This window comes from Myxocyprinus asiaticus, chromosome 14 (genome assembly GCF_019703515.2).
Source record: "Myxocyprinus asiaticus isolate MX2 ecotype Aquarium Trade chromosome 14, UBuf_Myxa_2, whole genome shotgun sequence".
Classification (NCBI taxonomy): Eukaryota; Metazoa; Chordata; class Actinopteri; order Cypriniformes; family Catostomidae; genus Myxocyprinus; species Myxocyprinus asiaticus.
The window spans coordinates 33,567,847-33,591,284 of record NC_059357.1 but is presented as its reverse complement, the minus strand read 5'-3'; the positions used below and the strand labels follow the sequence as shown (position 1 = coordinate 33,591,284).

Genomic DNA, 23,438 nt, shown 5'->3' with positions numbered 1-23,438 from the left:
CGATCCGCCCGGGGAGGCGTGGCTGTCGTCCACGAGAGGGTGGAGGAGTGGCCGAGGCCCAAGCTATGGTGTATCAGAGAACCGGTGAGTAAAATTTTAATTTTTTTTCTCTCTCTCTCCCGCTGCCGCTCTGTGCTGGCCTTTTCCCTATCTTTTTAAATGTTTTAGTTAATTTGGCACGATCGTCGTTACGGCGTGTAGGTGCCACATTTTTTTTTGTTTCCCTCCCCTTGATCCAGGTAGACGGGGATGACCTGCAGGCAGACAGGGCGGAAGGCACGCCCCCCGCGGGCGGTGTACGTCATGCCGGGTCGTGATTTTACACACCCGGCTCCTAATCAGGCTGATTAGCCCAGTGCGTCAGAGAGAGAGAGTTACGGACAGCTGTCCGACACCTGCGCGTGTTTGTCTTTTTGGTTCAGTTTATAATTAAACTATTATTTATATTATCAAGCCGGTTCTCACCTCCTCCTTTCCATTGATGTGTTACAGTGAGTTAAAGATGTATTGAAGTGAACAAAAAGGTGAGAGAGGGTAGTCTTCGCCCCATTATACACTGAAACAAAATACGTTTTTGATTTGTTTTTTTGATTTTGGCTTGTTTTCCAAAAATAATATCTAAAACTAATTTAAAACAATGTACATTTTCTTTAGCAGCTATACTGCAGAAGAAAAAACTGTTATCTGAGAATGTTGAATATAATATTAAAAATACAAATATTTTAAAATATCTACAAATCCTTTAAAAAAAGATGCATTCCCCTGAGAAGCAGCATATAACATATTTAGACTTACTTTTAGAGAACAGGTCTTGAATATAAGTATATTTTGTCTTTACTGCACTCACAGAAGTATAACCAAGTGAAAAAAATACACTTTTATATAAAATACACTTATATTTAAGATACATTCTCTTAAAACAAGTCTGAATATCTTATATGTTGCTTTTCAAGTAAATGTATCTTGTTTTAAGGGTTTTTAGACCATTTTAAATGGAAAACAAGACAAAAACACTTGATGATAATGGGATTTTTTGCAGTGAATTTCTTTACTGGATTCAACTTAAAATAAAATAAAATAAAAAATAAAAAGTACTTTTTTTCCTTTAATTCATTGAATGTCATTTAGAGGTATTTTTAAAAGATGATTTTGACCTCTTTATTGTATGTAAGCACGTTTAATACAACCTTTTAAGTCGGGGACAAGCTGAATAATCGGATAAGAGTTAATGATTAATCATTGCAATAATCGCCAAATAGTTGAATAATTATTAGATTAATCTATTATCAAAATAATCGTTAGTTGCTGCCCTAATACCTCTTGAAACAACCCCCCCCCCCACACACCCCGCACCCCACCCCACTAATGTCACTGCAAATGCTGAGCTTTCAAAATGTATGTTTAATTAACTTCAAAACAATCAAAAACCAGCTTGAAATAATTAAGCAAGATTTGTTGTTAGGCAGTGCATACAAATGATATACACTCACTGAGTACTTTGTTAGAAACACTATGGTCCTAATCAAGTACCCGACATGGTCTTCTGCTGTTGTAGCCCATCCGCCTCAAGGTTCGAAGTGTTGTGCATTCCGAGATGCTATTCTACAATTGTACAGAGTGCTTATCTGAGTTACTGTAGCCTTTCTATCAGCTCAAACCAGTCTGGCCATTCTCCGTTGACCTCTCTCATCAACAAGGCGTTTCTTCCGCAGAACTGATACTTACTGGATGTTTTTTTTGTTTTTGGCACCATTCTGAGTAAATTCTAGATACTGTTGTATGTGAAAATCCCAGGAGATCAGCAGTTACAGAAATACTTAAACCAGCCCATCTGGCACCAACAATCATGCCACGGTCGAAATCACTGAGATCACATTTTTCCCCATTCTGATGGTTGATGTAAACATTAACTGAAATTTCTGACCCGTATATGCATGAGTTTATGCATGAACTGCTGCCACATGATTGGCTGATTAGATAATCACATGAATAAGTAGGTGTACAGGTGTACCTAATAAAGTGCTCAGCCGGGGCTATGAACTGGCCAGATGGGGCCGATAGCCTCGGACCTCGAGATCAAAATCGATCTGCGTTCGAGCCAATATCTCCATTGCACTGCCCTAAAATCTGCCCTTAATATGCTGCTCTGGTGCCAATGTCACATACCCCACCCATTTCACAAGCAAGAGGGAAACTCAAGCTGAGGTATCAGACTCTGGAGAGGAAATTAGCTAGCTCTTGAAATAAACATGGATTTGTACTGTGTCCGCAATGTTTTTGTTTTTTTCACGGACCTGTACTGTTGTGCACTGGATACACAACTTGGCAAGTTTGGTGACAATATACTTAAATCACGTCTTCGTTCGGCAGCAGTGTTAATCTCATCAACAAAATCACTGACAAAGGTTTTGTGTGTGTGTGATTTTGTCAACACATTTCATCAACATTAACAAATACGAGACGAAACAGATGCATCATGATGATAATTTAAAAAAAAAATTATTAAAGCATACTGTCGATGAAAATATGACAAGAATAATTATATTATTGCAAGATATTAACAGTGCAATTCATAAACAAAAGAATGAGCATCGTGCGAATTATTTGTTTATAAAAGAAGCTATTAGATATGGATTCATCTGATCTAATTATCTAGTATGTTGAGGATTTCCCTGCCAGAGTTAAATGTGCCAAACACCAGCTAAATTAACCACTTTAAAATGGGTTAATTACCTCACTCAAACGTATCCCATTTATACAAGATATTATATCCACAACATATATGTAATATTACAACTTACATATGTGCACAGACAATGAAGCGAATGAACAGGTGAACTTGAACCAAATTACACTCTAGTCATAATATGCCTAACTTTTGTTGTGAACACGCTGTTTCTGTAAAAACACACGCAATGTGATATCCTAAACTGACTAAACACAGAAAATATAATATATATTTAACTTCAGTATATTTATTATATGCTATTATTTGAACCTCTGGTTTCACAGCAAGGGCAGTTGTGCAGTATTTTGTACATAGCCTCTTTTATATGTTTGATACATGTGTAAATTAAGAAAATGTTTATACATTTTTCCTAAAAGTTTGAAAATCTAATTAAAGTGTGGTCTTACAGTCTGACACTTATTTTTGTCATTTTGCACATCATCATCAACTAAAAGATATTTTCGTTGACTAAATATGCCATTTTAGTCAGAGTAGGGCTGCACAATTAATCGAAAAACGAATCGCAATTACTGCTCTCACAATTATGTAATCGTGAAAACTGACAATTACAGCATTCAATTTAAGTCTACTCCTGTTGCGTTAATGGTTTCTATTTAGAACGTGTTTTTGCAGCGGCTGAGTTTCTAACCAATCACAGACGTGTGCGTTGAGCAATGACACGGCAATGGCCAATCAGAGACGCAGTGAGTCTACAGTACAGTCATATCAGTAATGACAACCAATCCTTATGCGCATGTTTTGAATAGTCTGATGTCCAGATACTTGCTTTACAGTACTTTTAATCTTGGTTTGCGATGGCACACGAAAATTAGTGCTAAAGAAACATCGCTTGACACTCGAAAAGAAGCTGTAGAACAAAGGTGAGCAATTTTGAATTATTTTCAATTCGTTAAATGTTGCCCCGTTTTATTTATCATAGGTAAACAACCCGCAAGCGAGCAACGCAACAAAACCAAAATGATCCCTGACCGTTACAATCAAGGTACAGACAGGGTCTAAATAAGTGATTTATTGTGTTGTTTAAACAGCTATATTTATTAAGAGAGCATTTGTGAGTGCAGAACAGGAGAGTTTGAATATTGTTGGGTTGCTCGATTGTTGTGTACGACTTAAAAAAAAAAAAAAAAGAACAGTCGCATTGATGTATTAAACAAGCTACAAAGTAGATATGAATATGATTTAACGATGATCTTATGTGAACAAGATCACAATACTGGATTTTAAATGCAGTAAGGAAGTTCAGTCTAAATCGGCTGTTCAGTTTGACTATTGAATATGTCAAATATTATTATTTACTGTATGTGGACCAATAATTAAAGCATTAAAGACACATATTGCATGTCTGACGGTAGTTTTTTTTTTATTTTTATGCCACATTTTTCAGGCTTTGGAAGTGTGTTAAATGTGTGAGGATGTGTATACATCAACCTGTCACATGACACACAGGCATATTGTCTTAAGTTAAAACTGGTTTTGTCAATAGTTCAGAAAGAACCTACATACATTTCTTCACTGTAAAACATAGATATACCTTTATAATATCCTGTAGTAACATTAGCAAACATTATTGCAGTATTTAATGCATAAAATAAACTGCAGCAGAGCCCATAACCTGCTGTTCTGAACAACCTGCAAGCACGGTTGTCTGCTTAGTGACACCACAGTAATTTTATCTATTAATCGTCATAAATAATCGCGATTACAATATCAAGGGCAATAATCGACAATTATGATTTCTGTCATAATCGTGCAGCCCTAAGTCAGAGTAAAACTGTCTAAAATTAATGAAATTTACATGATGAAATATTGACAAATTTTTTTGTCAAAAGTCTAAAACTATGACTAAAACAAAAAACGGAGAATTTTTGTTCGGCAGATGAAATCGATGTGACATTGCACATTTTCATCAGCCCAAATATTCAGAAGAGCCCTGATTCCGTCTACTGATCAGTACTGATGATTCTCCATTTTTTGTTGATCTTTTGAGGTAAGCAGGTAGCTAGATATAAAAAACTGAAGGAGTATCTTGGTGCTGAAACATCTGACCTGACTCAGTTAAACTCCGCCTTTGACAACAACCCCACCTCAACTCCCAGTTAGCCTTGTCTGCCCCAAGGGTAATCAACAGGCCAGGGCGCTTGGCCCCAAGTAAGCCCCAAGGAGGCGCGATGAAGCCCCGGAAGTGACAGTGGGAACGCAACTGACCCTGGCACGCACTAGCTCGCCCTCATTTGGCCTGATAGTGGAAATGCGGCTAGTGAGTGTAAGAGTGAAGTAATGTCTTTTTTAAGGTACACTATATTGCCAAAAGTATTCGCTCATCTGCCTTTAGACGCATATGAACTTAAGTGACATCCTATTCTTAATCCATAGGGTTTAATATGAAGTCAGCCCACCCTTTGCAGCTATAACAGCTTCAAATCTTCTGGGAAGGCTTTCCACAAGGTTTAGGAGTGTGTTTATGGGAATTTTTGACCATTCTTCCAGAAGCACATTTGTGAGGTCAGACACTGATGTTGGACGAGAAGGCCTGGCTCGCAGTCTTCGCTCTAATTCATCCCAAAGGTGCTCTATCGGGTTGAGGTCAGGACTCTGTGCAGGCCAGTCAAGTTCTTCCACACCAAACTTGCTCATCCATGTCTTTATGGACCTTGCTTTGTGCACTGGTGCGCAGTCATGTTGGAACAGGAAGGGGCCATCCCCAAACTGTTCCCACAAAGTTGGGAGCATGGAATTGTCCAAAATCTCTTGGTATGCTGAAGCATTCAGAGTTCCTTTCACTGGAACTAAGGGGCCAAGCCCAGCTCCTGAAAAACAACCCCACACCATAATCCCCCTCCACCAAACTTCACAGTTGGCACAATGCAGTCAGACAAGTACCGTTCTCCTGGCAACCGCCAAACCCAGACTCGTCCATCAGATTGCCAGATGGAGAAGCGTGATTCGTCACTCCAGAGAACGCGTCTCCACTGCTCTAGAGTCCAGTGGCGGCGTGCTTTACACCACTGCATCCGACGCTTTGCATTGCACTTGGTGATGTATGGCTTGGATGCAGCTGCTCGGCCATGGAAACCCATTCCATGAAGCTCTCTACGCACTGTTCTTGAGCTAATCTGAAGGCCACATGAACTTTGGAGGTCTGTAGCGATTGACTCTGCAGAAAGTTGCCGACCTCTGCGCACTATGCGCCTCAGCATCCGCTGACCCTGCTCTGTCATTTTAGGTGGCCTACCACTTCGTGGCTGAGTTGCTGTCATTCCCAGTCGCTTCCACTTTGTTATAATACCACTGACAGTTGACTGTGAATTATTTAGTAGCGAGGAAATTTCACGACTGGACTTGTTGCACAGGTGGCATCCTATCACAGTACCACGCTGGAATTCACTGAGCTCCTGAGAGCGGCCCATTCTTTCACAAATGTTTGTAGAAGCAGTCTGCATGCCTAGGTGCTTCATTTTATACACCTGTGGCCATGGAAGTGATTGGAACACCTGAATTCAATTATTTGGATGGGTGAGCAAATACTTTTGGCAATATAGTGTATATATGGAATAGTGTAATTGTCATCAATGCATTCATCCTTTCTAAATTCACTTTCACACTGACAACTGCACGCTTCAAAATACTGCAGAATTGACTGAAACAGAGTGCAACATGAGCAATACACATAAAAAAAGTCCATGTTCAATTTGAGAGAAAAGATGAAAATGGAGCTGTGACAATATAGACAGCACTTTGGCAGAGCACAGCTTTTATCCTGAAAATGCTACATACCCAATCATCTTCTTAAATATAGCAACTGCATCTTGCTCAGGTAGCAACAGTAACTATGGCAACAGCTGTGATGTCACCATAGGACAGCTGCTACTGGATGAATCAATGTGTGATCTATGCCTATACTGAAACTATGTAACAAACATATGCACTGTCAGGGAGACTGAACAATAATATATATATATATATATATATATATATATATATATATATTATATTTTTTTTTTTTTTTTTTTTATTTATCTAATTTTAAAACAATTAAATTAAGAGTTCATGAACGAGCACAAAAAGTTATCAAATGACAAAGGATGAAAAAAAAAATCAGGTACCCTTCAGCTCAGGTGCAGATCATGACATTTAGATACATAGTGATGATATAGTATTTCAAAAACAAAACATCATTTTTGACAAATGTTTATTTTTACTCATTGTCACATCTGTAAGACATAGGGCCTTATTTATGTCATCAAAATGCTGACGTCTCACAGGATTCAAAGACAATCTTGCAGATCAGAAATCAAAAATACCATATGACATCAAGAGAAAGTATTTCCAAAAGCAAAGCAAAGTTCCCATACCATTATTTAGAATAAGAGATTTCAATGTATACAGTATAACACTTTACAGAAAATTTAGGCATCCATACATTTATTCATGTATAGGAAGCCCAACTGTAGTGCCTTGTAGAACTGAAGATGGTGAAACTACAAGAATTATCTGATCCATTTACTGAGCCGCTTATAGAGCTGCTTAAACCCAGCAAATAAGACAATTAAAAAAGGTAAAAACACAAGCAAACAGCTCAGCTGATTTCAACAACACTTGATATTAATTATACTTCAGTAAAGAAGATAAGCATGATTTCACACAAGGGATCAATAAAGTCCCTATCTATATATCTTGGGCAATGTCTTATAGTGAAAGCAAACAATGTGTTCCATCATTTTCAAACAAATTAATTGTGGAAACACTCTGGTGCTTTAAATATGTGAATAATAGACTGCATTAAAGTAAAACTAGATGCTATATACAATAAACTACGAACGACTGTAAACACACGAGTTTTTATGAAGCGAGAAACTCGTCAACGTGTGAGCCAATCAGGGCAAAGTACGTGCGCAGGAGAGCCAATCACAAGCTAGAGAACAGGGGGCGTGTCCCTTGGATCCCTAAGCACAGTACACAAGCAAAGCAACAAAACACCCACTCTCCTCCACCATCTGACTGTTGATCTTTATATCATATATAAGAATATACATTTCAGGGAAGTGAGAGACTAAAGTGGAAAGGAAACGCGGGTAAAATACACAGTGAATAGCTAAGGACTGTCCACAAAAAAATAATAAATAAATAAATAAATAAAAATAAAACGGATTAGGCAATATACAAGAATAAAACCAAGAACAAAACATTAACAGAATAAACACTTTAGTGAATCTCATTTTATAAAGAGCGTGTGCTACACTGAACAACAAGACGACTCAACGCACTACAACAGGAAATGTGTTGCAATATTCTTATACAACAAAAACAGAAAAATGTACGTCAGATTCGAACAACCCAAGCACAAACAAGACATTGCTTATGCAAATTAATGAAACGCATTCCAGACAACGTGCATTGACTACTGCCAAAATACTTAACAAAACGTATAAGCCCATTCGCAATAAAAAATAAATAAAAAAAGAAAAGTTACTTACTCGTCTCCATCAGAGCATATTCCTGTTGTTTCGTCATACTTCGTGCAATATACATCGGGGCTATAGTTAAAAGTCCCGTCTCGTCTCCGGACGGGTCTCCGTCTTCGCTGGTTTAGAAAATGCCAGTGGAAACACGTAAAGGGTCTGTGCTGTGTGCATTTGTGCTGCAAAAACAGTGGGCACTGCTCGGTCCTGAACTCCTTCAAATATCTGCAATTAAAAAGGAAATATTTTGTTTAGCTTTACCCCGACACCTAGTAATAAGTTGAACTTTGTAGCTTTGCTGGCTGTCTACCTCATTGCGTAGTTTCTCAGATGCTACCATACGACAACAAAACTAGCCCTTCATACATGTTTTATTTCAAATATTACCTCTTACGCATCTATAAACATGTGAACATGGTCGTTGTATATGTTCAATGAGCAGCGGAGTGTGCAAAACCCCGTTTAATGACATCAAAAATCAATTGCATCCACTCTAGCTACTGTGAGCTATTTATCGCTACAACTGTAAGCTTACGCCAAGTGCTCCGAGATTAGCTTTTCCAGTTACGTAAAAATGTCGCCGTACGTTCCATTCAAGCCACCAGTGCGTACGGCGGGAAAGTAGCGTAGAGTAAAACACGGGCCGAGGTGAAAGGAGGCGGATGCAGCTAACAAACCAGCCTGCTAGCTACATCTAGCGAGCGTCTCCACTGTGAAACGTACATACATGTCTTCAAGTATTTGGACAAGCAGGCTCGAGCAAATAAGCGAAGAACACTTTCTTAAGTTTTTTTTTTTTTTTTTTTTTTTTTTTTCACCAAAGGCGCAAAACGCAACAAAGAGCATTAAGACAGAATACAACGCAATGTTTATCTGAGGTGAGATTGTTGATTTGATCAAAATCGAGCTTAGGGAGCCGCGTGCATTCGGAAGAATTTACTAATGGAAAAGCACCATTTTAAAACGCACGGAGGGAGAGGAAACAGCAAGCATTACAAATATAAATCTGATAGTTGAATATCGAATAGACAGTCTACGGAAACGTATTTTCATCCCTTTCATGCGTACTTTACTTACGTATAGTGGGTTGGTTTCTCGGTTTGAGGAGAAGCGCTCGCCGCCGTTTTCGAAACCGACGGCATTTTCAGTCAAAACAATAACAGCGCGTGCGCGGGGACCCTCTCGTCTACTCGTGCTCTCGCGCGCCGCTGCAAGGCCAATATGAGCAACTGGCGGGACAAACAAACGGGACAATGACCATTCTGCATAGCAGCACTGCCATAATAAAAGATTCCCCTCTCAAAAAGAGACTGTAACGATATATTGTACTGAAAGACAAAATTATTCAATACGTCCGATATCTAAACACAATAATAATGCAATAAAAACACAATATAAATCGTGTTGCGTGTTTATGTACTACGTTTATGTATTTATGTTTAGAATGCTTACATTTAGAAGTACAGCTGCAGTTTCATACAGCGGCAATGCTTATAGATTTCCAGGCTGTAATTGTAAATAAATGTTTTGTTCTTCAAGTAACTTGCCTGGTTAAATGAAGTTAAAAATAAGATTTCTCTGTGGTTCGAGTGGTAATTGAATACATTAATAAAAATAGATATGTAAACAAATATGAATACTTTCGAAACGATTTGATTTGCGATTCCTAAATATAAGATTGGAGAAAATTCTTTAAAGTATTTCATTTTAGTATTGTAAAATGTACTTTATTACTCCCCATCACCCATGTCATAGCAATATATATTGCAAATCAATATTTGTTTTTCTCTACTATTACATTGTCTGTTACGGTGTAAACATTCCAAATGAAATTGTATTCAGTGTAATTAAATAAATGCAAACAATTTAAATTAATCGAAAAAACTTAGAGGAGGAGAATAACGAGTAAAGTTAAACCAATGAGAAACGGAAGCGTCATGTGTGGGCGTGTCTAAATGAAAGCCCACAGAAATATATAAATTGGTGCCCAACCATCCCTCCTATTTTCAAAAACGAGATACGACGTGTAAGGCGAAGTTGGTTCAACGAGGTTTGTGTAAGTTTACATTTGTTTTAAGTTACTTTTAGTATTGAACGGTAATCGTACTAGTTCCACTAGGGAACACAAAAGAAACCCAGACTCCATTTATAGAAGAGTTGCTCTGGCTTTCGGCTTCTTGTGTTTAGTGACGGATCATTTGCTGCATAATTTGTTAGCTTCGACAATATATGTAACACTAAAGTAGCTTTAAGCATAACTAATTTAAAACGTATTTAAGCTATGTGGCGTTTAAAATACAAATATAAACAAGTCGGGATTTTGAATGCGTATGGCATATGGTATTTATGAGCTGGTTTGTCTATGTACGTTATCTTTTTGCCCGCCATTTTGGACAATGGTTTGTGTTCAACTGTTTCAGCTTGAGGACGAAGAGCTTGAGTTGCCGGTTGCTTAAGATGATCCATTCAAATAACTTAACCCTCTGTGTCTGAGCAGTTTCCCGCCGTTTTTACATTATGTAATTGCGCCTTTCTTGGTGGGTCAGAGTTTACATGGTGAGTTTGTGTGAGCTGCTGTATTTAAGGTGAATTATGTGCTGGTTGATGACGGAGCGGTTGTCATAGAATAACAGCAAAGTCTCCCGCCGAAACTGCTTCTGGTATATTTTTGTCTTTGGTCACGTTTGACCAGTTACGCATGGTTGTAGGTGGATTGTAAGGTTGAAATTGTCGTATTGAATCCTTTAGTTAACGGAACTATATTTCATCTAATAAAGGTGTAGTTTGCGGGTACATTTGAAGCGGAAGTGGTAAAAGCAGAATGAAAGACCCGGATGATGCCGCCATTTTAAGTCACGGTTCGAATATTTAAAACTTGTATAGAGTTCTAACTTTTGATTCGTTACTATTTGAATTCTAGGGATTGAGGAACAATGGCTCGTACCAAGCAGACCGCGCGTAAATCAACTGGAGGTAAGGCGCCAAGGAAACAACTGGCGACTAAAGCTGCTAGGAAAAGCGCGCCCTCTACTGGTGGCGTCAAGAAGCCCCACAGATACCGGTGAGTGAGAAGATGCTGCAGTGTTCAGCGGCTTGTACTGTATATTGATGGATTTTGCTTAAGTTTATATCTTTTTTATAAAGACCTGGAACTGTTGCTCTGAGAGAGATCCGTCGTTACCAGAAGTCAACAGAGTTGCTCATTCGCAAGTTGCCCTTTCAGCGTCTGGTCAGGGAGATCGCACAAGACTTCAAAACTGACCTGAGGTTCCAGAGTGCAGCCATTGGTGCACTTCAGGTTTGTGCAGTTACATTTTATAAATGGATGATTCAACCCTATTAAATTATGTAGGTGGAACCTAATTTAGAACCGGGTTCAGTATTTTTTTGACTTTGATGTAACCACTTGAAGTGCATTCAGGTTACCTGGCTAAACCTTGTATTTTGGGGGGGGGTTAGCCTACAACATGCATCAGTCACTTTGCTGTTTAGTGGTTTTATTTTAGTATCTTGATGTGATATTAATCTAACTTGTTTATTGACTTCAACAGGAGGCAAGTGAGGCCTACCTTGTTGGTCTGTTTGAGGACACAAACTTGTGTGCCATCCATGCCAAGAGGGTCACAATCATGCCCAAGGACATCCAGCTCGCAAGGCGAATCAGAGGGGAGAGGGCATAATTTATATTTTATTTTTGTACTTTTAATGACAAACACTCGAGCAATGGATTTGTACATTGGAGTCATTTTGTAAGACATTCCATACAGACTCTGGTTTTTAAAGTGAGTGTGTCTAGAATAAACATTGTAGAGCAGATTTAGATGCATGCCTAAAGTATTTATCACTTATCTTTTACATTGATCATTGGGTTGTAAATAAAGAAATTACACTACCTCAAAATTGTGTGTGTGGGGTTATTAAGTTTGTTCATTGCATATGCTTTGCCTCAGGATTTTATTTGTGTATTGTAAGCATTACATTGTAGTAACGAAGTTATTTTACTGGGAAAATCCATTGTATGACCCATGATGAGTAACATACTGCTTCATAGAATTTTCATATTTGTGGACTTAATTTTAGCAGTAGATTTTATTAATACTATTTACAATATTTTATGTGGTTGTGTGCAGTTGGAAACCATTACCTTAAAATGGAAATAGAACTTAAGCCACTAATACTATCAAGCAATTATGAAGCTGACGTAATAACACTCACCACCAGGGGGGTGCAATTGTGGTGTTTTTACTTGTTGCAGAAAGCTGTGAACAAATTGATTTTATGGGTTTTGGAACCTACGTTTATGCAAAAAAAAAAAAATCTTTAAATTGGTGGTTTTCTTCACGTTTGCAACTTCTGATATTAGCCTATATTACTTGAAAATTTGCAGGTCTCAATGTAAAGTGAGGAGCCATTTGCAAATGCCATAAATCTGTAGACTGAAACCGCAAACTTTCATTTGTCTCAACCTTGTTAAAATTTGCATGAACGTGCCCTTGTTTTGGCGCCCTCTCGAGCTCAATGGCCATTTGAATCCTAACTACTACTGTGCTAGGCCAGACATGCCACTGTGTCACTAGGTGTTCGCATGTTTTTGTCTGTTACCTTTTGAAATTCAGAAAGGCCAAAGCACACTTGCTGCTCTTGATGTTGCCTAAGCCCCTCCCCAGAGAAAATTTAATATGTAAATGTAATTGTGGATAAGATATTTTATTCAAACTCGTATTGCCTAAGCATATGCATTAACTCTTACTACTTAAATTACTCTTGTCAGATGAAAGTCACTCCTTGGTTTTGGACAACTCCTTGTGTTTTATAAGCTGTCAGATCACTTTCACGTTCATACTAGCCACAATATTTCCGTGGCACACTTGTAATTTTTTTATTTTATTTGGCTCAAATGTACACTTGAATACATTTCTTAATTAGTATTTGTTTATTTTTTTCAGTAAAAATATCTAAACATCCAAAAAAACAAGATATGTTTGTGTAAGGTGATGTGGCTTGTTTTCAGAGAATATATTTGGAATCAAGTTCATTTTTCTTACCTCAGTGGCAATTTTAGCACAAATTTTACAACATAAGTAGTATGGTTTATGCTTAAAACAATAAAGTGATTCGATTTAATCAAGATATTTTCTCTGAAAATGAGTCTTATTTTCACAAAAGTTGAGGTTTTGGTGGCTATTCTAAATGTGTATAAATACACACAGTAAGCATGTAAACATTGAAATATATAAGACAGCATGAGTCCTGATGAACAGTTAATATTAATCAGCATCAAAAGAGAAATCGCACAGAAAAAGAGGACAAATGTATGCCCTGGCTCTCAATGACGTCATGCCTTATCCAGTCCCAGCTGCACACACACAAACATATTCTTCTCACAGTCTCTGTCTCGCCCTCTCTTCCTCACCTCTTGCTCTTTGTCTGTCTCAGAGTTGCCCTGTGTCTATTTATTTAGATTTGTACAGATGCAAAATTAACATGTCTACACTCTATTTCTCGGGGGATCAGCTATAGGGTTCTGGGTTTCATCTGCCATGGCGCCTCCTATGTTATCTAACTAGCCCCTTGTCATTATTTCCTAATTTATTACATCACTTGGCTGTATCTTTTTTTTTTTTTTTTTTTTTTGATGGTCAGTGTTATAGAACATCCTTAGGCCATTCTCACTATGGAGTCTCAACCGTACCCATGCCTTAGAAGTCTGTCTATGACACGCAAAGTCACTTTGAGTAACATTGAGTACGTTTTCACATCAAGTCTGATGTTTTTTTCGTGATGTCTATTTACATGCATTAATTGTTATTCAAATGGTGGTTAGAAATCTTTCCCAGACTGGTTTGTCACAGCTGGAAAAACAATTCTTTTTTTTTTTTTTCTTTTTTTTTTTCTCAAGGTCTGCATGTTGTACTGCTCTTGTCCATACTAACCTCCTTAGTTTACAGAGTCTTGGGGCTGTCACAGAGAGAAGTGTGATTTCTCAGGTGGCCCATTATAGTGATATTTTTGTTTGCATTAAAAAACAACAACAACAAAACTTGTGCATTTTGACATTTGCACTCAGAGGAATCCAGCACATTTACTGTAACCCTCAAACTCACAGTAAAGAAATGCTTGTGGACATTTTACTTTTGCTGTCTTGATAATATTGTGATTTTTTTATGTTTTATTTAAATCAACATAAACGACAAGTACAACAAAATACTACCATGATGTATAAATACGTTACAATTTAATTAATCAATAACTTTAAGATGACTTAAGGTCCCAAAAGGAAAAGTTTGCTTTTATTTGATAAATGTGTCATAGTAGAAAATATGTAAAATGTCTTGTACCTGTGTAATTTATTGTATCTTTCATAATTTGACAGGATTGAATTAAACATTAATTTATGTTCCAGATTAGCTTTTTATGCAGGCAAATACATTTTCTGTTGCATTGGCAATGGATAATAAACTGCAAGTTACCTGTGGAATAAAACCAAACCAATATTTTATTGAACTGTATACTGTCTGCAATATTTCTTCCACATATATGAATTAATACAAGTAATTTGGCATTAATAATTCTTTGTTTTTCTGTTTCAATGTAGCAGACAGCCATCTTCAAACTGACAGTGAATACTTACAGTAAATTAAATGTGTATTGGTTAAAAAAAAAAAAAAAAAAAAAAACTTGTCTGTGTGAACATGAGAAAATCTGTATTTTTGTTCAGAATTTTCTCTTTCAGATTACATTATATCACCACATACCTCACCTTTCATACTGATTAAATATCATTTTTTGTAAGTATCAATGGGAATTACCTAAGAAAGTAATTCCCAACAGACCAACCTTGGGATTATTTTGAAATCCTCATTTCCCTTTTATTTATTTATTTATAATCTGTGTTACTTGGGAAAAAGCCCTCAGACTGCCATTATGTTTGTGAACAGTTTGAGTCATATTTTATTTTAGCCCTGGGCACATCGGGGGTCTCTAGGGAAGAATGTTGTCTTCCTGTTCCTAAGATCCTGTTGTTATCTTGGTATAATCGTTTGAGATTTCTGAATATGAAAATAGGGCAAGTTTATTTGATATTAAAAGCAATTTCACATCTGATCACATTTTTGATAGAGAAGTGTCTTGCGACCATTTTAATATCCACTACTGTGTTTCCACTCACAATGGACACTGATTCTAAATGAATTACACCTTTGTGGAATTACTTCCCACAGCTCAAAGCAATCATTTCAGATGTGTCTGTTTTTGATGCTAAAGTGACCTGATGATCAGCAGGAAGAAAGTGAGAGGAATGGAAATGTAGTTGATATCTCTGGATCGAGTGAACGGCACCAATGGACCCAGCACTTCTGAAATCTTGAATAATGTGTTTACATGTTCTCTGCATACCACCTGCCCACTGGCTCCAGCCTCAGAGTAATAGGAGCTAACACCTGGGGTTAGTGTCGAAAACACTTGTCCAAATGAGCTGTAATCCTCCAAATATGTTTTGCTTTGAACTGAATTTACTTTAATGTTTCCCTAATTATGTTTCTCATGAAAACCCAAAAAGAGCAGAGGATTTTGCCTAAACTTTCTCAATCATCATTACTGTTTACAAAATCCCTTAAAGTGGTTGAAAGCATGAGTGGCTGGGAGTACATTTTACATTTAGTCAAATTTAAGATACAGACTGATCTCATTGTGAATTCAGTGGCAGTAGGTCGAAAGTTCTGCTGCCGAAACAGAAATCAGTCTGTGCTTACTAAAATTTGAATCACTGCTCCCAGTGGCTGAAGATAGAAGTGTTGTTGAATGTATGGGCAAATGTGAGCTCCAGTTTCTGGGTGAAATGTCCACAGACATTTGGCACCAAAAGCAAGTTGTAAAGTGAGTTGTTGATGTAATGCAGGCAACAGCAATGCATATTTTATAAACTATACGCCCAAACCCCAGGGGCGGACTGGGAAGAAAATTCTGCCCGGGATTTTACATAGAAACTGGCCCATGTGATACATAGTGATACATTACACTGCATTACATACGATTGGCTGATTGGATAATCGCATGAATAAGTAGATGTTCAGGTGTACCTAATAAAGTGGCCAGTGAGTGTATATCACAAACAGAGGGGAAATGGGTCACAGGTGCTTTGATGTCTTTATTTGTTCCCTTTAGAATGGGTTCACTCAGATTATTGTACTCAGATCTTCCTTTTATCATGTAATTTCTATGTATTTCAATTATCTGTAAAAAGGTAGCTTTAAGCCAAGCTTTGCATCCTTGTCTTGGAATCCATTTCATCACCAGGTGATTTACCCTATAAATTCAGTGTTTCACTCTGCTTTCAGCTGAAAATTGCTTCCTTTTTCTTGATGACGGCTGCCCTAAGTTTGGAAAGCGTAATGTTTAAAACCACAAATCTTGTGTAAAATTGACGACAACTCCAGGAACTGTTGTCGTAATGCACCTGTGAGATTCTGTGCTACACTTCGGACTCACTCCTAACAGGAAGGTGCAAGTCCAGAGTGTGATGGCAAAAGCGATAGACCACAGACCAACTGGCCTTCCGCTTGATGAAGAGCCGCAGCTTGTCCCTGAAAGTCTCTCCTAGGAAGCTGTAAATGATTGGGTTCAGGCAGCTGTTAGAGAACGCAGCCAGGTTGACGATGTGTCCGGTCAACGGGTAATCATGCCACAGTGTTGTGTCACTGCGTTTCGATGGGTCGGCCGTGCCTTGGAGCAACTGGATGCTAATGAAGACATTCTCAGGCAGCCAGCAGATGAAGAACACCAGCACCACCACCACGATCATGCGCAGGGCCTTCTGCCGGCGGGGCCAAAGGCCCCTGTGTTTCTGTGAGCGCATGAGAATGCGAACGATCAGGGAGTAGCACAGGCCAATGATGGAGAAGGGCACCAGAAATCCGATCGTGACCTCGAGCCACTGGATCTCGAAGACATTGGCGAAGCAGAAGTGTACCTCACCGGTGTGTTGCGTCTGTACGATGGTGAAAGGAAGTAGAGTAGCCAGGATGGAAGCCATCCAGATGAGACTGCAGCTGAGCTTGGCATGCTGCATAGTTCGCAACGAACTGCTGCACATGGAGCTGGCGAGAGCGACGTAGCGGTCGAAACTCATCCATGTCAGGAAGAAGATGCTGCTGTACATGTTCACCTGGAGGAAGAGGGACATGAAAGTACAGAGAACAGCGTAGTCGTAGTACTTCTCATTGAGATTGAAGACCTCAATTAGTGAGTCCGCCACCAGGATGAGGTCCGCCACAGCCAGGTTGACAAAGTACATATCAGGGATGGTCATCTTCTCCCGGTGGTTGAGGTTGACCACCAAAATGAGGATGTTCCCAATGAAGCCAATGGGGAAAAGCAATATGGTGTACAGACAGGACAAAAACAGGCCAATGATATAAAACTCATAAGTGTCTATACTCTCTTTAACATCAGTTAGGTTGAAGTCATACGAAGCATTTAGCTGTTCAGTGCCATTCACGTAAATCTGAATCACAGTGGTAGTCTGCTCTTCCATACTGAACAAGTCTCTGATTTAGATGCCGTAAATTGTGCTACATACATAATTTGTATCATTGGCCAGCTTGCTTTATAGAAAGTGTCCGTCATTTAGGCCAAATTGTCCACATGGACTTTTAAAGTTTGCAAGACTCGATCCAGGAATATTCGTCTTTTGAGATACAACGAGGGGAGAAGACACAAAAACCTCCTCCATTTTCAGGGCAGTCTCTCAGCTATGGAGGCTGCCTGGGCCTGTGCGATCCATAGTTCCAAACACAAAGGGTCTCTCTTTAGGGACTGTGCTTCCTTTTTTTCTTATGCACACTTGGTTCTTCACATGTGTTAAATCCAGTGCCGTCTTGCCTCCTCCTGTCCATGAGCATGATTTTTCTCTCTGGCACAGTAAAAGAGAAAAAAAGAGTAAAAGAGAGAGAGAAAAAGGGGGGAAATAATATCTCAAGAATAAAATATCAGACAAAGTCGTTTGTGACATTACTAGTTTCTCACTGAACACAAATCCAATTTGGTTTTCAAATCTTGTCTATAGAACTGACTGTCCGCATTTTCATTTAGCAAGTGTTTGGGTTTGGGTTTGTAAATAAAATTTCATGTTTTTTTTTTTTTTCAGGCTACAAAAATTATATAGATTTGAGTTCTGAACAAAGGCACTGACCACACTATTTAAGTGAGTCTGAATCTCTTTGTAAATATTATGTTTATATTATCTGCTTTTGATTTGATGGCAGCCTTCATAACTGTTTTAATTGATTCTCCATAAGGATTGAGTGTCTATCAGCTTATTAAAATGCAAAGCAAGATCTTAAACAGATGCATTGAAGCGCCCAGAGCTGTCAGACAACCTGTGTGCTAACCTCACAATTATTAAACAGGAAAAAGCTGGGCACTATAGCTGATTCATAAGGATAGAAAGGACCTAACTAGATTTTCCTCACAAGAGCAGACATTAAACTGAATGGTACTACACAGCATTTACGTTCAAAACTGACTATGCATACATTAATTAATAATCCGAGGTAGTGAACTGATGGCAATGTGATAATTTTTCAATAATGCAGAGTTAATAGGTGTCAAAAGAAAATAGAATCTCTTTATATTATTAATTTTGGATTATTATGGCACAATATGATGTATAGTATATAATGAGATTAATCTAATATTCCAGGATAATATAAATACATATTACACAAAAATGTCCATATATTTGAAATGGATATGTCGATATCTACAGTACATATCCACATATAGATCTCTATTAATCCCAATTAACTTGGTGAACCAGTCCTTATAGTTGCCAAATTTGTGTTTGGCTTGAATAGTTCAATAATGAGGACTAAAATTAGGTCTAGAATCTTATCTGCAATCAGAACATATCCGCCTGTTCAATTCCTGCGTAGGAACACTTTAAAATATTTAAATGTATAATTATAACGAGAAGGCAAACGGAAACTCAGTGGTTTTAATGAAGTCTGTGTGACCGGTCCAGACTCTAAATACTTTAACCGTAAAAAGGATGAGCCTGGATTAAATTCCAAGTGAAACTGGTCGGCATGAAGTAGAAAAGACTAAGAAGTGCTGCCAGCTATCCAAAATTAGACCATTTATTTTTAGACATTTGCTTAAAAGAGTAAAAGGGTATTTAGGCAATGTAAATGGTTTTGGCCATCCTATACAAAAGCATATCAAATTAAATTGTACCTATGATTGAAGTTTGAAATATCTGACTATTTGATTGAGAAAAAATAAATAACAAATATATCACTTTAAAGCTTCTGTCAAAATCTCAAATATCTTATCTCAGATAATGGTGCATATAAACAGCATTGGTTTTAAGTGCCTATTACTGTAAGTACTCAAAACTAAACTTAACTAATACCATTAATAATAATAAAGTAAGGTTTGCTTTTGTTTTATACAGCTCATAACAAACAGAACTGCCTTAAAAGTCTGACTGTCATTTATTCTCAACCACAGACCACAGACTTGATCACTGCATAGCAAGAAACATTTGTTATTGTTAATCCTTTATCAAGGGAACCTGAACATTTACTCACATGTGCAAGATGACATGATAATTCATCAGTATATTCAGTGATGGAGTAGTCACATCAACTCTAGACAAGCAAGTACCCCAGACAATTACAAACACATCCTGAATCTGGAGAAAGAAAATGGACTTTGCTCCTTCATCAGAGTGCTCTCCACAGTTTTAAACCTATTAAGCGCATCTTACAAATGAACATTTGAAGGTTGAGGAGAAATCTTATTTTCAATTAAATGTAATTTACATGAACTGGCAATTTGTTTTTTGATTCAATGCCTTGAAAAAACAATGGAGAATAAAAAAATTAACAAAAAAAATAAATAAAATAAAAATAAAAAATTCAAGAGATATTCTCTGAAAACAAGTCTTATCTTATTATCACAGTTTTGCTTCTAAGATAAATTGTGTAAATGTATCTTGTTTAAAAGATATGTTTACTGGAAAACAAAACAAAAATACTGATAAATATATATATATATATATATATATATATATATATATATATATATATATATATATATATATATATATTATTTTTTATATTTTTATTTCAGTGTTGGAGTTTTCCCTACAGATCAGACAAGCTTACGCTAGCATGAAATTCCAGGTAAGCACAAATTTCCAGTTATGAAGTTCCAGGCTGGTTGTTGATGGTTTGGTGATGGTCTTGCTGGTGGACCAGCATGGCCATGCTGTAGCCGAGCAAAACTTAACTGGTGAAGCTGGTTGACCAAGATTGTTTGACGGTAATGCTAGTTAAAAAGCCTGCAACATTCAAAATACAACACTGCAAAACGTGGTGACCAGCAATTGTTAGCTCAAGGATCAATTTCTACTTGGTTTAAATCTTAAAATGAGTTTTGTTGGTGTAATCTAATGTATTTAGGTTAATTCAGTGATGTTAAAAAATATGAACATATTTTGACTTGAATCAAATCAATAAATGTAGATATTAACTATATCAGCCGGGCTTGTCTCAAACTGAATCTTTGTTGTAATTTAACTATGATGTGACTCAATATCCCTCTTTTCTCAGCCATATTATTAATTTAGCATCAAATCCATTAACCACAGTGAAAGTCATAAAACCAAAAATAAAGGACACTCACTTTATTGGCGAGGGCTTGTGATGCAGTAAGTGTCGAGTTCTGCTGCAGATGTTGAGAGAGTTGCCACTGATTTGTAATCCCTTTACCAGGACAAGTTCCACCGACGGTGCCACCTACTTTTAAAAGACAATGACAAGACAACACAGAACTAGCTGCCTCCAGGAAAAAGGTCCAAAGAAGACTATCACTATGGCTTTCTTCATTTGTGGCCACTTGTTCACTAGCCACCCCTCTACTGCCTCAACTAATATCTCCTCCTCTCACTCTCCTCTCTCTGCTGACTCCCCCCATCATGACTACATTCATGTGGACAGCATCAACAGCAGGAGACCCACCAATGACAGCTACTTAGCACAGGACATATGGGTGCTGGCTCATTTAATTTCTGTCTTAACCATCATTACTGTCTTTTTTTAGTTCAAAGAATGACTCAGAATTAACAGGGGCAGGCTGTTTTAAACGCTCCAGAACTGGGACGAGACATCCCTTGACCATGACTTCATCAAGCAATCAGTTGATAAATTATATTATTGTAATAATATAGTAATATTTTTATTACATTCGGTCAAGTTTAAACAATTAAACATGATGTAAAGTGCTTGTTTCTTAAATATACTGTATATTCCATTAGTTGCTATAAAATAGGATATTTGCTGAGTGAGACTCAAATAAATGTCACTAATGTCCAATAAAACAACTTGCAGAGTGTTTATATAACTGTCACACTTAATGGAGAAACAAATGTTTCTCCTCTCTGAGTGTTAAAATCATTTTCTTGAGGTAAGACATTCGTAGGTTGATTCCCATGAAAAGTATAAAAAATGTGACTCTGGTGATGTCAAAACATTGCTTTGTTTATTTGAGCATCCCACCCAGCTTGACATTGCAACATGGGCTCAATCAATGGCATCAGTTTGGGGCAGGACCATCTGTTTGTCCAACCAATGCCAAACACGGCAGCATTGGGAAACCTGTGAAAGTACAATGTTGAGAAAGGATTCTACCTTTTATCGAGAGAATGAAAGACAGCTAAACTTTTGCAGTCTGTGAGATTACTGAGTCACCAACTGTTATGCTTGTAATTCGATTTTCTAAACAGGGATGGATTCTGTTCACCTTATCAGACCCTCTGAGACAAGATGGGTTTACGAAAAGCTTGAGGTCCTTTTATGTGCCATCAACAATGTTTTCAAAAAGGTTTGTGTCGAACATCCACTGAAGTCAATGGTTTGGTGTGAATCCATGTCCTAGTTCAGGGCTGTCTGTTACTTTCTGCATCCTCTTTGTTATGACCATTTGAACATTTCTTCAAATCAACAAATACAGAAAGTTATAAACATTATTAACAGATAGACACAGCACAGCACAGTTTAAGTTGAAGTGTGTAATTTTTTCAATGTTAACATATTCAGAGTGACTGTTTGGTCTAGGTGTAAATAACACCTGCCACAAAGTGGCTATTTGCACTCAGATAGTGAAAACACAGAATTTGAAGACAAATTGCATTACCCTTGTGTTGCTGCAATGGTGTAGTGTGTAACTATCCAGGTTTGATTCCCCTTTTTGTCCCACTTTTTCCCATCCTGTTTCCCATTTCCTTTAATACTACTTATAATAATAAATAAAAATGAATATAAAGGTTGATTTCCTTGCAGTGATTTTGTTACGGTGAATGTCGGGAAGGTGAGAGAAAGGTTTGATCTGGGTAAAATTAACCATGGTTTTACAATAGTAATATTGTAGCAACAGTGTTTTATAGTGGAAGCCATAGTTTTAATGCAGTTAACCATGGTGTCACTACTGTAATATGGTGGGAATATCTTAACCATGTTGAATTTTTTGGTTACTGTAATTCTACCACAAAATACCATGGTGATACTATGGTTACTGTAGTAAACCCATGGTTAATTTTTGTAAGGTAAGGTTAGGGTTGGAGTTAGGTTTAGGGATTGGTGTAGGGAGTCTGTGGGATAAACACAATAAACACACTCCAGTAATCCCCAATACTGTATGTTAGTATTTAATCAGGAGTGCAAACACATAAAAAATAGAGCAATACATTTATAGTACCACACAGACACAGTGTTTACAGTTTTCAATAAAATCATCCTATGGATGGTTTGCTTATAGTTGTCTCTGAATATTTTAGGCAGAGGCTATTTTCACACAGGTGCATTATTGCTCTATTTTTTGAGCATCAAGACAACTCAACCTGACAACCTGAACTCAACCAATGGCGTGAGTTTGGGGTGGGACTATCTATTTGTTTTATCAACAGCAGTCAAGGGGGCGGTGTCTTAAAGCTGTTTGAAAGCAATGCTTATTTTTCCAGTTCCCTTTTGTGGCATAATAGGATATTTCAAAAAGGATAAAAATTTAAATAATCTATTTTTTATTTATTGAGGATTATATCACATTTGAGGACAAATAGAACTTTCAGGGTTTGCTTTACTGTACCTTTCTTATCACCCTAAGCAGGTTTGCATCACTGTCGAAGTGAAGGATATTTATTTTTTCTTGCTTTATGGCAGACAGGCAGAGTG

The 23,438-nt window shown here is 37.5% G+C and overlaps 3 protein-coding genes across 9 annotated transcripts in view; 1 reads left to right on the top strand and 2 right to left on the bottom strand.

The window, feature by feature from the left end:
* LOC127452094 (putative E3 ubiquitin-protein ligase UNKL) overlaps positions 1-9,392 on the bottom strand; it is a 41,371-nt gene extending 31,979 nt beyond the window's left edge. For 4 of the 6 annotated variants that reach the window (XM_051717282.1, XM_051717285.1, XM_051717286.1 and 1 more), the window contains exons 1-2: positions 9,286-9,392; positions 8,224-8,433 (exon numbers count right to left, since the gene is read on the bottom strand). In XM_051717282.1, coding sequence (XP_051573242.1) covers positions 8,224-8,433; positions 9,286-9,350 — 275 coding nt within the window. In that variant the 5' untranslated portion in view covers positions 9,351-9,392. Of the gene's footprint in view, positions 1-8,223; positions 8,434-8,518; positions 9,237-9,285 lie in introns of those variants that run through there. The other 2 variants (XM_051717284.1, XM_051717283.1) reach the window with 2 other exon arrangements.
* A 728-nt stretch (positions 9,393-10,120) lies between these two features.
* On the top strand, positions 10,121-12,108 carry LOC127452133 (histone H3.3A). Of its 2 annotated transcripts, none has more exons than XM_051717358.1 (4): positions 10,121-10,264; positions 11,129-11,269; positions 11,353-11,506; positions 11,760-12,108. In XM_051717358.1, the coding sequence occupies exons 2-4, from the start codon at positions 11,142-11,144 to the stop codon at positions 11,886-11,888; spliced, it is 411 nt and encodes a 136-aa protein (XP_051573318.1). In that variant the 5' UTR covers positions 10,121-10,264; positions 11,129-11,141; the 3' UTR covers positions 11,889-12,108. The 2 variants fall into 2 exon arrangements, with proteins under 2 accessions (XP_051573318.1, XP_051573319.1); XM_051717359.1 differs by having other exon boundaries at positions 10,126-10,258.
* A 132-nt stretch (positions 12,109-12,240) lies between these two features.
* On the bottom strand, positions 12,241-21,097 carry LOC127452110 (G-protein coupled estrogen receptor 1). Its single transcript, XM_051717330.1, has 2 exons — positions 20,896-21,097; positions 12,241-18,118 (listed from the first exon to the last, which is right to left on the bottom strand). The coding sequence occupies exon 2, from the start codon at positions 17,738-17,740 to the stop codon at positions 16,679-16,681; it is 1,062 nt and encodes a 353-aa protein (XP_051573290.1). The 5' UTR covers positions 17,741-18,118; positions 20,896-21,097; the 3' UTR covers positions 12,241-16,678.
* Between the last annotated feature and the right edge of the window lie 2,341 nt (positions 21,098-23,438).

What these genes read in the sequence shown, in the direction of transcription:
- LOC127452133 (XM_051717358.1), top strand. Translation starts at nt 11,142, where the DNA reads ATGGCTCGTACCAAGCAGACCGCGCGTAAATCAACTGGAGGTAAGGCG. An exon ending in AAGAAGCCCCACAGATACCG is followed by an intron (nt 11,270 to 11,352) that starts GTGAGTGAGAAG and finishes TTTTTTATAAAG; the next exon opens with ACCTGGAACTGTTGCTCTGA. An exon ending in CAGCCATTGGTGCACTTCAG is followed by an intron (nt 11,507 to 11,759) that starts GTTTGTGCAGTT and finishes TGACTTCAACAG; the next exon opens with GAGGCAAGTGAGGCCTACCT.
- LOC127452110 (XM_051717330.1), bottom strand. Translation starts at nt 17,740, where the DNA reads ATGGAAGAGCAGACTACCACTGTGATTCAGATTTACGTGAATGGCACT.